General features: G+C 44.4%; 1 protein-coding gene across 1 annotated transcript in view; it reads left to right on the plus strand.

The window, feature by feature from the left end:
* lad1 (ladinin) overlaps positions 1-14,828 on the plus strand; it is a 79,267-nt gene that overhangs the window by 44,499 nt on the left and 19,940 nt on the right. Inside the window, exon 9 of the mRNA XM_029718218.1 lies at positions 13,934-13,977. Within this exon, the coding sequence (XP_029574078.1) occupies positions 13,934-13,977 (44 nt within the window). The remainder of the gene's footprint in view (positions 1-13,933; positions 13,978-14,828) is intronic.

Below are 14,828 nucleotides of genomic sequence, written 5' to 3' on the forward strand. Positions count from 1 at the left end.
TTGGACTGGACCCGTTTCTACATGGAACCCTACTAATCCATCACGACTGGTCTACCTGGTCTGCCGACATAACTGCACAAGGAGGCTCCGCACGAGGAGGCTCCGCACGAGGAGGCAAAAACAGGCTTCTTCCGTTGTGACGTCCCTCTAAGGCCCTTCTGCTAGCTTGCTAGCCCCGGCCCGCTAGCTGTCTGAATCGCTGTGTCTCTAGCCAGCCTACTCACTGGACTCGACCCCTATGATCATTCGGCTACGCATGCCTCTCCCTAATGTCAATATGCCTTGTCCATTGCTGTTCTGGTTAGTGATTATTGTCTTATTTCACTGTAGAGCCTCTAGCCCTGCTCAAAATGGCTTAGCTAACCCTTTAGTTCCACTTCCCACACATGCGGTGACATCACCTGGTTTAAATGATGTTTCTAGAGACAATATTGCTCTCATCATCACTCAATGCCTAGGTTTACCTCCACTGTACTCACATCCTACCATACCTTTGTCTGTACATTATACCTTGAATCTATTCTATCACGCCCAGAAATCTGCTCCTTTTACTCTCTGTTTCCGAACATACTAGACGACCAGTTCTTATAGCCTTTAGCCGTACCCTTATCCTACTCCTCCTCTGTTCCTCTGGTGATGTAGAGGTTAATCCAGGCCCTGCAGTGCCTAGCTCCACTCCTATTTCACAGGTGCTCTCATTTGTTGACTTCTGTAACCATAATAGCCTTGGTTTCATGCATGTTAACATTAGAAGCCTCCTCCATAAGTTTGTTTTATTCACTGCTTTAGCACACTCTGCCAATCCGGATGTCCTAGCCGTGTCTGAATCCTGGCTTAGGAAGACCACCAGAAACCCTGAAATTTCCATCCCTAACTATAACATTTTCCGACAAGATAGAACTGCCAAAGGGGGTGGAGTTGCAATCTACTGCAGAGATAGCCTGCAAAGTTCTGTCTTACTATCCAGGTCTGTGCCCAAACAATTCGAGCTTCTACTTTTAAAAATCCACCTTTCCAGAAACAATTTTCTCACCGTTGCTGCTAGCTATAGACCACCCTCTGCCCCCAGCTGTGCCCTGGACACCATATGTGAATTGATTGCCCCCCATCTATCTTCAGAGCTTGTGCTGTTAGGTGACCTAAACTGGGACATGCTTAACACCCCGGCCATCCTACAATCTAAGCTTGATGCCCTCAGTCTCACACAAATTATCAATGAACCTACCAGGTACAACCCCAAATCCGTAAACACGGTGTCGTGTCTTTGGCTGTGCCGGATTAAGTGATATGACATGCTAATTTATAAAATGATTTCTCTGTAATTAATATTACCTGATTAAGCTAATCATGTAAATGTAATTAACTAGAAAGTCGGGGCACCACGGAAGAACGTTTATAGAGCTGTTATCTTCCGATTAAACTCTTAAAATACTTAGTAATATTTTACATCGATAGCAGTCAATATTAACCCATATCTTATTTTCAGTCTCATAATGAAAGTTGTAAATTCTTGGTTATCTTCACGAACCCTGGCTAACAAGTTGAATCAGCAATACAAAATTGGGTTTAATTATTTATTTACTAAATACCTAACTAATCACACAGAATTACAAATACACAGAATACATATGATGTCATACAGAATTCACCCCTGGTGGACGGAACCTGTATGAAAGCTGGTTACACAAAGGAAAGGGGGTTGGGCTTGAATGAAAGAGCGGGAAGATTTAGGAACAGAGAAACGGCAGCTATGCTATCGTAAATACATTATCTTATGCATTCTAAATTACCGCCCATTTGGAAAAGGAAAATGCAATATATATTTACTCTGAGCTGCGCTTCGGTAGATTGGTCGTAGATGCTGGCCGGGTTGGTAAATTGGATATGTGGGGGTATCTTCGTCTGGTTGTTAGACTGCATCCGTCGTCCGTCCTTTCCTAGCCCACGTTAGCAGCGGCTAACTCAACGGCTAGGAAGTATCACTTCTGTAGTGAATAAGCTCAAAGTTCATACCAGTTCATACCATAGCTCACGCCGAGGTTGGCTTAGTTCTGTCCTTGATATGTGTCCTTCTAACGTAGAGGCTTCAGACCTCCCGTACTGGAACTGGTGGTTATCTTTTCGTCAAAGGCTTATATAGTGGAGAGGGGGGAAGGAGGTGTTTCATCGTTTATAACCCCTGTCTCTTCACAGGGTTGGCCACTGATCGAGCAGGGCACTTTCCTTATGAAAACCCAATTCTCTCATTTGGAAGCTAAGATTACATTTAATCTCCTAACAAACAATTTCAATATCAAACATTTCAATTGCATAACAATTCCATGTGACTCTGATAACTAGAGGGTGTATACTTTCTCAGGTACAGTTTATGTCGTCCTGTCATCAATCATAATGTCTCAGATAACAATGAACTGACATACATACTCATTACGTTATCAAGCATATTTCCAACTGGTTTTATTATCAAAATATGGTTCCTTTCCCCATTTGTTTGATGTTCCCAGACTCTCTATATTTAACAGGACTACAGTCCTTCAGTACGGTTAGTAAGAGAGGGGAAGGGAGAAAGGTATTTATGGGGGGGTCATAAACCTTACCCACAGGCCAACGTCATGACAACGGGCACCCTCATAGATATCATCCTAATCAACTTGCCCTCCAAATACACCTCTGCTGTCTTCAACCAAGATCTCAGCGATCACTGCCTCATTGCCTGCATCCGTAATGGGTCTGCAGTCAAAAAAACACCCCTCATCACTGTCAAACGCTCCCTAAAACACTTCAGCGAGCAGGCCTTTCTAATCAACCTGCCCGGGTATCCTGGAAGGATATTGACCTCATCCCGTCAGTAGAGGATGCCTGGTTATTCTTTAAAAGTGCCTTCCTCACCATCTTAAATAAGAATGCCCCATTCAAAAAAAATTGAACCATGAACAGATATACCCTGTGGTTCACTCCAGACCTGACTGCTCTTGACCAGCACAAAAACATCCTGTGGCGTACTGCATTAGCATTGAATAGCCCCCGTGATATGCAACTTTTCAGGGAAATTAGGAACCAATATATACAGGCAGTTAGGAATGCTAAGGCTAGCTTTTTCAAACAAAAATTTGCATGCTGTAGCACAAACTCAAAAAAAGTTCTGGGACACTGTAAAGTCCATGGAGAATAAGAGCACCTCCTCCCAGCTGTCCACTGTACTGAGGCTAGGAAACACTGTCACTACCGATAAATCCACAATAATTGAGAATTTCAATAAGCATTTTTCTACGGCTAGCTATGTTTCAATAAACATTTTTCTACGGCTGGCCATGCTTTCCACCTGGCTACCCCAAACCCCGGTCAACAGCCCTGCACCCCCCACAGCAACTCGCCCAAGCCTCCCCCATTTCTCCTTCACCCAAATCCAGATAGCTGATGTTCTGAAAGAGCTGCAAAATCTGGACCCCTACAAATCAGCCGGGCTAGACAATCTGGACCATCTCTTTCTAAAATTATCTCCCGAAATTTTTGCAACCCCTATTACCTGCCTGTTCAACCTCTCTTTCGTATCATCTGAGATTCCCAAAGATTGGAAAGCTGCCGCGGTCATCCCCCTCTTCAAAGGGGGAGACACTTTAGACCCAAACTGCTACAGACCTATTTCTATCCTAACCTGCCTTTCTAAGGTCTTCGAAAGCCAAGTTAACAAACAGATTACCGACCATTTCGAATCCCACCGTACCTTCTCCGCTATGCAATCTGGTTTCAGAGCTGGTCATGGGTGCACCTCAACCACGCTCAAGGTCCTAAACGAAATCATAACCGCCATCGAAAAGAAACAATACTGTGCAGCCGTATTCATCGACCTGGCCAAGGCTTTTGACTCTGTCAATCACCACATTCTTATCGGCAGACTCAACAGCCTTGGTTTCTCAATTGACTGCCTCGCCTGGTTCACCAACTACTACTCTGATAGAGTTCGGTGTATGAAATCGGAGGGCCTGTTGTCCGGACCTCTGGCAGTCTCTATGGGGGTGCCACAGGGTTCAATTCTCGGGCTGACTCTCTTCTCTGTATACATCAATGATGTCACTCTTGCTGCTGGTGATTCTCTGATCCATCTCTACGCAGACGACACCATTCTGTATACTTCTGGCCCTTCTTTGGACACTGTGTTAACTAACCTCCAAACGAGCTTCAATGCCATACAACTCCTTCCGTGGCCTCCAACTGCTCTTAAATGCAAGTAAAACCGATCGCTGCCCGAACTTGCCCGCTCATCCAGAATCACTACTCTGGACAGTTCTGACTTAGAATATGTGGACAACTACAAATACCTAGGGGTCTGGCTAGACTGTAAACTCTCCTTCCAGACTCACATTAAGCATCTCCAATCCTAAATTAAATCTATAATCGGCTTCCTATTTTGCAACGAAGCATCCTTCACTCATACTTCCAAACATACCCTCATAAAACTGACCATCCTACCGATCCTCGATTTCGGCGATGTCATTTACAAAATAGTCTCCAACACTCTACTCAGCAAACTGGATGCAGTCTATCACAGTGCCATCCGTTTGTCACCAAAGCCCCATATACCACCCACCACTGCGACCTGTACGCTCTCATTGGCTGGCCCTTGCTTCATACTCGTCGCCAAACCCACTAGCTCCAGGTCATCTACAAGTCTTTGCTAGGTAAAGCCCCGCCTTATCTCAGCTCACTGGTCACCATAGCAGCACCCACCCGTAGCACGTGCTCCAGCAGATATATTTCACTGGTCACCCCCACAGCCAATTCCACCTTTGGCCGCCTTTCCTTACATTTACATTACATTTACGTCATTTAGCAGACGCTCTTATCCAGAGCGACTTACAAATTGGTGCATTCACTTTATGATATCCAGTGGAACAACCACTTTACTATAGTACATCTATATCTTTTTTGGGGGGGAGGGTTAGAAGGATTACTTAATCCTATCCCAGGTATTCCTTAAATAGGTGGGGTTTCAGGTGTCTCCGGAAGGTGGTGATTGACTCCGCTGTCCTTGCGTCGTGAGGGAGCTTGTTCCACAGCGAACAGCAGTGAACAGTTTTGACTGGGCTGAGCGGGAACTGTGCTTCCACAGAGGTAGGGAGGCGAGCAGGCCAGAGGTGGATGAACGCAGTGCCCTTCTTTGGGTGTAGGGACTGATCAGAGCCTGAAGGTACGGAGGTGCCGTTCCCCTCACAGCTCCGTAGGCAAGCACCATGGTCTTGTAGCAGATGCGAGCTTCAACTGGAAGCCAGTGGAGTGTGCGGAGGAGCGGGGTGACGTGCGAGAACTTGGAAAAGTTGAACACCAGACGGGCTGCGGCGTTCTGGATGAGTTGTAGGGGTTTAATGGCACAGGCAGGGAGCCCCGCCAACAGCGAGTTGCAGTAATCCAGACGGGAGATGACAAGTGCCTGGATTAGGACCTGCGCCGCTTCCTGTGTGAGGCAGGGTCGTACTCTGTGAATGTTGTAGAGCATGAACTTACAGGATCGGGTCACCGCCTTGATGTTAGCGGAGAACGACAGGGTGTTGTCCAGGGTCACGCCAAGGTTCTTAGCACTCTGGGAGGAGGACACAATGGAGTTGTCAACCGTGATGGCAAGATCATGGAACCAGCAGTCCTTCCCCGGGAGGAAGAGCAGCTCCGTCTTGCCGAGGTTCAGCTTGAGGTGGTGATCCGTCATCCACACTGATATGTCTGCCAGACATGCAGAGATGCAATTCGCCACCTGGTTATCAGAAGGGGGAAAGGAGAAGATTAACTGTGTGTCGTCTGCGTAGCAGTTATAGGAGAGACCATGTGAGGATATGACAAAGCCAAGTGACTTGGTGTATAGCGAGAATAGGAGAGGGCCTAGAACTGAGCCCTGGGGGACACCAGTGGTGAGAGCACATGGTGCGGAGACGGATTCTCGCCACGCCACCTGGTAGGAGCGACCTGTCAGGTAGGACGCAATCCAAGAGTGAGCTGCGCCGGAGATGCCCAACTCGGAGAGGGTGGAGAGGAGGATCTGATGGTTCACAGTATCAAAGGCAGCAGATAGGTCTAGAAGGATGAGAGCAGAGGAGAGAGAGTTAGCTTTAGCAGTGCGGAGAGCCTCCGTGACACAGAGAAGAGCAGTCTCAGTTGAATGACCAGTCTTGAAACCTGACTGATTTGGATCAAGAAGGTAACTCTGAGAGAGATAGCAAGAGAGCTGGCCAAGGACGGCACGCTCAAGAGTTTTGGAGGAAAAGAAAGAAGGGATACTGGTCTGTAGTTGTTGACATCGGAGGGATCGAGTGTAGGTTTTCTGAGAAGGGGTGCAACTCTCGCTCTCTTGAAGACGGAAGGGACGTAGCCAGCGGTCAAGGTTGAGTTGATGAGCGAGGTGAGGTAAGGGAGAAGGTCTCCGGAAATGGTCTGGAGAAGAGAGGAGGGGATAGGGTCAAGCGGGCAGGTTGTTGGGCGGCCAGCCGTCACAAGTCGCAAGATTTCATCTGGAGAGAGAGGGAAGAAAGAGGTCAAAGCATATGGTAGGGCAGTGTGAGCAGGACCAGCGATGTCGTTTGACTTAACAAACGAGGATCGGATGTCGTCAACCTTCTTTTCAAAATGGTTGACAAAGTCATCCGCAGAGAGGGGGGGGAGGAGGATTCAGGAGGGAGGAGAAGGTGGCAAAGAGCTTCCTAGGGTTAGAGGCAGATGCTTGGAATTTAGAGTGGTAGAAAGTGGCTTTAGCAGCAGAAACAGAGGAAGAAAATGTGGAGAGGAGGGAGTGAAAAGATGCCAGGTCCGGAGGGAGGATAGTTTTCCTCCATTTCTGCTCGGCTGCCAGGAGCCCTGTTCTGTGAGCTCGCAATGAGTCGTCAAGCCACGGAGCAGGAGGGGAGGACCGAGCCGGCCGGGAGGATAGGGGACATAGAGAGTCAAAGGATGCAGAAAGAGAGGAGGGTTGAGGAGGCAGAATCAGGAGATTGGTTGGAGAAGGGTTGAGCAGAGGGAAGAGATGATAGGATGGAAGAGGAGAGAGTCGCAGGAGAGAGAGAGCGCGAAGGTTGCGACGGCGCAATACCATCTGAGTAGGAGCAGAGTGAGTAGTGTTGGAGGAGAGCGAGAGGGAAAAGGATACAAGGTAGTGGTCGGAGACTTGGAGGGGAGTTGCAGTGCGATTAGTAGAAGAACAGCATCTAGTAAAGATGAGGTCAAGCGTATTGCCTGCCTTGTGAGTAGGGGGGGACGGTGAGAGGGTGAGGTCAAAAGAGGAGAGGAGTGGAAAGAAGGAGGCAGAGAGAAATGAGTCAAAGGTAGACGTAGGGAGGTTAAAGTCACCCAGAATTGTGAGGGGTGAGCCATCCTCAGGAAAGGAACTTATCAAGGCATCAAGCTCATTGATGAACTCTCCAAGGGAACTTGGAGGGCGATAAATGATAAGGATGTTAAGCTTGAATGGGCTAGTGACTGTGACAGCATGGAATTCAAAGGAGGAGATAGACCGATGGGTCAGGGGAGAAAGAGAGAATGTCCACTTGGGAGAGATGAGGATTCCAGTGCCACCACCCCGCTGACCAGATGCTCTCGGGGTATGCGAGAACACGTGGTCAGACGAGGAGAGAGCAGTAGGAGTAGCAGTGTTTTCTGTGGTAATCCATGTTTCCGTCAGCGCCAAGAAGTCGAGGGACTGGAGGGTAGCATAGGCTGAGATGAACTCTGCCTTGTTGGCCGCAGACCGGCAGTTCCAGAGGCTGCCGGAGACCTGGAATTCCACGTGGGTCGTGCGCGCTGGGAGCACCAGGTTAGAGTGGCAGCGGCCATGCGGTGTGAAGCGTTTGTGTGGCCTGTGCAGAGAGGAGAGAACAGGGATAGACAGACACATAGTTGACAGGCTACAGGAGAGGCTACGCTAATGCAAAGGAGTGTCGTGTCTTTGGCTATGCCGGATTAAGTGATATGACATGCTAACTTATAAAATGATTTCTCTGTAATTAATATTACCTGATTAAGCTAATCATGTAAATGTAATTAACTAGAAAGTCGGGGCACCACGGAAGAACGTTTATAGAGCTGTTATCTTCCGAATAAACTCTTAAAATACTTAGTAATATTTTACATCGATAGCAGTCAATATTAACCCATATCTTATTTTCAGTATCATAATGAAAGTTGTAAATTCTTGGTTATCTTTACGAACCCTGGCTAACAAGTTGAATCAGCAATACAAAATTGGGTTTAATTATTTATTTACTAAATACCTAACTAATCACACAGAATTACAAATACACAGAATACATATGATGTCATACAGAAAACGTCCTGGTGGACAGAACCTGTATCATGGCTGGTTACACAAAGGAAAGGGGGTTGGGCTTGAATGAAAGGGCGGGAAGACTTAGGAACAAAGAAACAGCAGCTATGCTATCGTAAATACATTATCTTATGCATTCTAAATTACCACCCATTTGGAAAAGGAAAATGCAATAAATATTTACTCTGAGCTGCGCTTCGGTAGATTGGTCGTAGATGCTGGCCGGGTTGGCCAACAGATCTTCCTGTAGTGGAAGAATGTCTCTGGTGGTAAATTGGATACGTGGGGGTATCTTCGTCTGGTTGTTAGACTGGATCCGTCGTCCGTCCTTTCCTAGCCCACGTTAGCAGCGGCTAACTCAACGGCTAGGAAGTATCACTTCTGTAGTGAATAAGCTCAAAGTTCATACCAGTTCATATCATAGCTCACGCCGAGGTTGGCTTAGTTCTGTCCTTGATATGTGTGTGTCCTTCTAACGTAGAGGCTGCAGACCTCCCGTACTGGAACTGGTGAATGTCTTTTCATCAAAGGCTTATATAGTGGAGAGTGGGGAAGGAGGTGTTTCATCGTTTATAACCCCTGTCTCTTCACAGGGTTGGCCACTGATCGAGCAGGGCACTTTCCTTATGAAAACCCAATTCTCTCATTTGGAAGCTAAAATTACATTTAATCTCCTAACAAACAATTTCAATATCAAACATTTCAATTGCATAACAATTCCATGTGACTCTGATAACTAGAGGGTGTATACTTTCTCAGGTACAGTTTATGTCATCCTGTCATCAATCATAATGTCTCAGATAACAATGAACCTGACATACATACTCATTACGTTATCAAGCATATTTCCAACTGGTTTTATTATGTAAATATGTTTTTTTTCCCCATTTGTTTGATGTTCCCAGACTCTCTATATTTAACAGGACAGCAGTCCTTCAGTAGGGTCAGTAAGAGAGGGGAAGGGAGAAAGGCATTTATGGGGGGGGGTCATAAACCTTACCCACAGGCCAACGTCATGACAGGAGATTGGAATGAAAATTAACTAAACAACTGGGAAAGCAAGAGAGCAGTGCCTCCCTCACTAACCATTCACTGAAACACTCAAATATAACTTTTCCAACTTCCACTTTAGAAATTATAATTGATGTAAACTACAGTGGTTCAATGTTTCCAGGAATACAGTGAGGGAAAAAAGTATTTGATCCCCTGCTGATTTTGTACGTTTGCCCACTGACAAAGAAATGATCAGTCTATAATTTTAATGGTAGGTTTATTTGAACAGTGAGAGACAGAATAACAACAAAAAATCCAGAAAAACACATGTCAAAAATGTTGTAAATTGATTTGCATTTTAATGAGGGAAATAAGTATTTGACCCCTCTGCAAAATATGACTTAGTACTTGGTGGCAAAACCCTTGTTGGCAATCACAGAGGTCAGACGTTTCTTGTAGTTGGTCACCAGGTTTGCACACATCTCAGGAGGGATTTTGTCCCACTCCTCTTTGCAGATCTTCTCCAAGTCATTAAGGTTTCGAGGCTGACGTTTGGCAACTTGAACCTTCAGCTCCCTCCACAGATTTTCTAAGGGATTAAGGTCTGGAGACTGGCTAGGCCACTCCAGGACCTTAATGTGCTTCTTCTTGAGCCACTCCTTTGTTGCCTTGGCCGTGTGTTTTGGGTCATTGTCATGTTGGAATACCCATCCACGACCCATTTTCAATGCCCTGGCTGAGGGAAGGAGGTTCTCACCCAAGATTTGACGGCACATGACCCCGTCCATCGTCCCTTTGATGCGGTGAAGTTGTCCTGTCCCCTTAGCAGAAAAACACCCCCAAAGCATAATGTTTCCACCTCCATGTTTGACGGTGGGGATGGTGTTCTTGAGGTCAGGCAGAATTCCTCCTCCTCCAAACACGGCGAGTTGAGTTGATGCCAAAGAGCTCCCTTTTGGTCTCATCTGACCACAACACTTTCACCCAGTTGTCCTCTGAATCATTCACCGTTCTCATGATCCCAGTTGTCCTCTGAATTCCTCACCGTTCTCATGATCATTGCAACTCCACGAGATGAGATCTTGCATGGAGCCCCAGGCCGAAGGAGATTGACAGTTCTTTTGTGTTTCTTCCATTTGCGAATAATCGCACCAACTGTTGTCACCTTCTCACCAAGCTGCTTGGCGATGGTCTTGTAACCCATTCCAGCCTTGTGTAGGTCTACAATCTTGTCCCTGACATCCTTGGAGAGCTCTTTGGTGGAGAGTTTGGAATCTGATTGATTGATTGCTTCTGTGGACAGGTGTTTTTTATACAGGTAACAAGCTGAGATTAGGAGCACTCCCTTTAAGAGTGTGCTCCTAATCTCAGCTCGTTACCTGTATAAAAGACACCTGGGAGCCAGAAATCTTTCTGATTGAGAGGGGGTCAAATATTTATTTCCCTCATTAAAATGCAAATCAATTTATAACATTTTTGACATGCGTTTTTCTGGATTTTTTGTTGTTATTCTGTCTCTCACGTTTCAAATAAACCTACCATTAAAATTATAGACTGATCATTTCTTTGTCAGTGGGCAAACAAACAAAATCAGCAGGGGATCAAATACTTTTTTCCCTCACTGTAGGCTCAAACTTATTTTATTCAGCTAGATAACTTGGTACAGTATTCTTCCGTGAAACCCACCCAGTGCACCGTGTCCTATGACGCCGTAGCTAACTAGCATGCTAGCATCCAATAATACACGGTTAGCACCAATACTTGGTTACAACAAACTACCAATGGATCATTCGTGTCCGTGTCTAGTTCCTTTCATAACGCAGAAGTAATTAAACGTTGGCTAGCTAACACAAAGTCAGTCCTGCTAGCTACACAAGGGGACTACACAACTCGAAAGTTCAGAAAGTTAAGCTTACGTTGCAAAAATCTTATTGACTAAAAATGATACACTACTGCTAGCTGGTAGAGTTGGTAGAGTTGGCTAGCTAGCAGTGGCTGCGTTTACCTTTATCTTTTATCTTTGATACAGAGACAACTATGTAGCTATGTAGCTAGCTAACATTACAGCTAGCTAACATTACTCTAATCAAAACGTTCCATTGTAATGTATTTAGTTTCTACAGTACTGCTAGTTGGTAAAGTTTGGCTAGCTAGCAGTGGCTGTGGTGCTCTGGTGTTGACGCCGTTTGGAAAACGGAGCGAATGAACGAACGAATACAGCTGGCTAGCTAACCTTGTTAGTGTCTCAAAGTTAGTTTCTCAAAGCTACACCTACACCTTTAGCTACACCTTTATCCTTGATGCAAAGACAGCTATGTAGCTAGCTAGCTAGCTAACATTACACATTCCTTCCTTCTCTGCTGCCAATGACTGGAACGAACTGCAAAAATCACTGAAGCTGAAGACTCATATCTCCCTCACTAACTTTAAGCACCAGCTATCAGAGCAGATCACTGTACCTGTACATAGCCCATCTGTAAATAGCCCATCCAACTACATCATTAACCCACGACTGCGTGGCCAAGCACGACTCCAACACTCTCATTAAGTTTGCGGACGACACAACAGTGGTACGTTTGATCACCAACAACAATGAGACAGCCTATAGGGAGGAGGTCAGAGACAACAACCTCTCCCTCAATGTGAGCAAGACAAAGGAACTGACCATGGACTACAGGAAAAGGAGGGTCGAACAGGCCCCCATTAACATCAACGGGGCTGTAGTGGAGCAGATCGAAAGTTCAAAGTTCCTTGGTGTCCACATCACCAACAAACTATCATGGAGCAAACATATCAAGACAGTTATCTATAGTCACTTTACCCCTACCTACATGTAACAAATGTAGGTAGGGGTAAAGTAACAAATAAAATATATCAGTCTCAGAAAACTGAAAAGATTTTGTAAGAGTCCCCAGATCCTCAAAAGGTTCTACAGCTGCACCATCAAGAGCATCCTGACCTGTCGCATCACCGCCTGGCATTGCAACTGCTCGGCATCCGACTGTAAGTTGCTACAGAGGGTAGTGCGTACGGCCCAGTACATCATGGGGCCAAGCTTCCTGCCATCCAGGAACTCTATAATCTACCTCTATAGGAAGGCTCCAAAAATTGTCAAAGACTCCCAAGTCATAAACTGTTCTTTCTACAGTACCGAGTGCCAAGTCTAGGTCCAAAAGGCTCCTTAACAGCTTCTACCTCCAAGCCTTAAGACTGCTGAACAAATGGCCACCCGGACAATTTGCATTACCCCCCCCCCCCCCCTTTGTTTTTACACTGCTGCTACTCGCTGTTTATTATCTATGCATAGTCACTTTACCCCTACCTACAAGTACAAATTACCTCGACTAACCTGTACATTGACTCGGTACCATACCCCCTGTATATAGCCTCGATATTGTTCTTTTAGTGTGTTAATTATTTTTACTTTAATTTATTTAGTAAATATTTTCTTAACTCTATTTTCTTAAAACTGCATTGTTGGTTAAGGGCTTGTAAGTAAGCATTTCACTGTAAGCATTTCACTGTTTTATTCGGCGCATGTGACAAATAAAATTGTATTTGTTGCGGCATTCACTTCTCGGTTCATCGCGCATGTAAAAAATGAGGATATGACTTGCCCGCTCCATAGCAAGCTGCTTTATCCACACTGATTGGTGAAGGAATTTAATGTTGAGCTAAATGTAAAAAAAAACATAATATTCAGAGGATTAAAAAGGATCAGAAAGGAACGATATAAACCGGTACTTTATCGGGGATCAATCCGATTCAGAACTTTATTTTGCTGGTCGGAACATTGGAACGGAATGAAATAAATTTTGTTCAGAACTAAATGATTGGAAAATAATTTAGGCTTCAACCTCTGCTTTGAAAATGTCTGCTAAATAGCCCTTTCCTGCAGTCAATGATCAAAGCGCTCTACTTTGCCTCATGGGTGGAATGTTAATATTTTTCATAATTAATAAAGATTTTTAAAAAAATTTAAACTCACAAAAGCCGGTGTTTCTATGTCAAACGGTTTTGTTATATTTCAGTCATCTGTGATGTACATAAAGTGTTATATTGTGATGTAAACTCAAAATGGAATACCTTTTAACTTTATGTACACCATCAAAAAGATCCCAACAACTTAGTTTTGGACACATGTTTACTGTATAGAGGATGCATTTGTTACGTACAGTACATCTCTGATCAATCAGCTTTTTGTTTTACTTACTGTGAAGGAAAATCTGAATAGGCATCATAATAGTACATTACAGTTTAAATCATATTTTATGTTTCTTCTTCACAGACATTTTCATTATGTCGTTTGTTAAGTAATAGTAAAATATATTTTAACAAATGAGAAGAGAATCATACCAAAAGTAATGTGAGCATTGTATTGTGAAAGGGAATTACTTTATATAAACATGTATTGCAATGTGAAACTTATTTCTAGATGAAACACTGATTAAGTTTAGTGAAAAAGTGACTATGAATTTGTGTTGTCCGTAGTCAATTGAAAATGTGCTTGAGTTTTGAAACGATTGCCTTTTTGATGATCTGTTTTGAGTTTTGTGATAATGTATCACATGCTTTATCCCCAAAGCTTTATCCCCAAACTGTACATTCTAGTTATATATCCGGATCTGTGTTTTCCAGGACCAAACTGAGGAGCAGGACAAAGCATCACCTTTCCAAAGGAAGTGAGTCTGGTGAACATTTAACATGTTTTATACTGACACTATAAGAATAATGCCTGTCCATAACCCCTTACACTAAAATGTAACCTTTATCTCTAACCCTAACCCCTAACCCTAACCCTAAATGTAACCTTTATCTCTAACCCTAACCCCTAACCCTAAATGTAACCTTTATCTCTAACCCTAACCCCTAACCCCTAACCCTAACCCTAAATGTAACCTTTATCTCTAACCCTAACCCCTAACCCTAAATGTAACCTTTATCTCTAACCCTAACCCTAAATGTAACCTTTATCTCTAACCCCTAACCCTAAATGTAACCTTTATCTCTAACCCTAACCCCTAACCCCTAACCCTAACCCTAAATGTAACCTTTATCTCTAACCCTAACCCCTAACCCTAACCCTAACCCCTAACCCTAAATGTAACCTTTATCTCTAACCCCTAACCCCTAACCCTAAATGTAACCTTTATCTCTAACCCTAACCCTAACCCCTAACCCTAAATGTAACCTTTATCTCTAACCCCTAACCCTAAATGTAACCTTTATCTCTAACCCTAACCCCTAACCCTAAATGTAACCTTTATCTCTAACCCTAACCCCTAACCCTAACCCCTAACCCTAACCCCTAACCCTAAATGTAACCTTTATCTCTAACCCCTAACCCCTAACCCTAAATGTAACCTTTATCTCTAACCCCTAACCCTAAATGTAACCTTTATCTCTAACCCTAACCCCTAACCCTAAATGTAACCTTTATCTCTAACCCTAACCCTAACCCCTAACCCTAACCCCTAACCCTAACCCCTAACCCTAAATGTAACCTTTATCTCTAACCCTAACCCCTAACCCT

The sequence above is a fragment of the Salmo trutta genome, chromosome 28, assembly GCF_901001165.1.
Source record: "Salmo trutta chromosome 28, fSalTru1.1, whole genome shotgun sequence".
NCBI classification, from domain to species: domain Eukaryota; kingdom Metazoa; phylum Chordata; class Actinopteri; order Salmoniformes; family Salmonidae; genus Salmo; species Salmo trutta.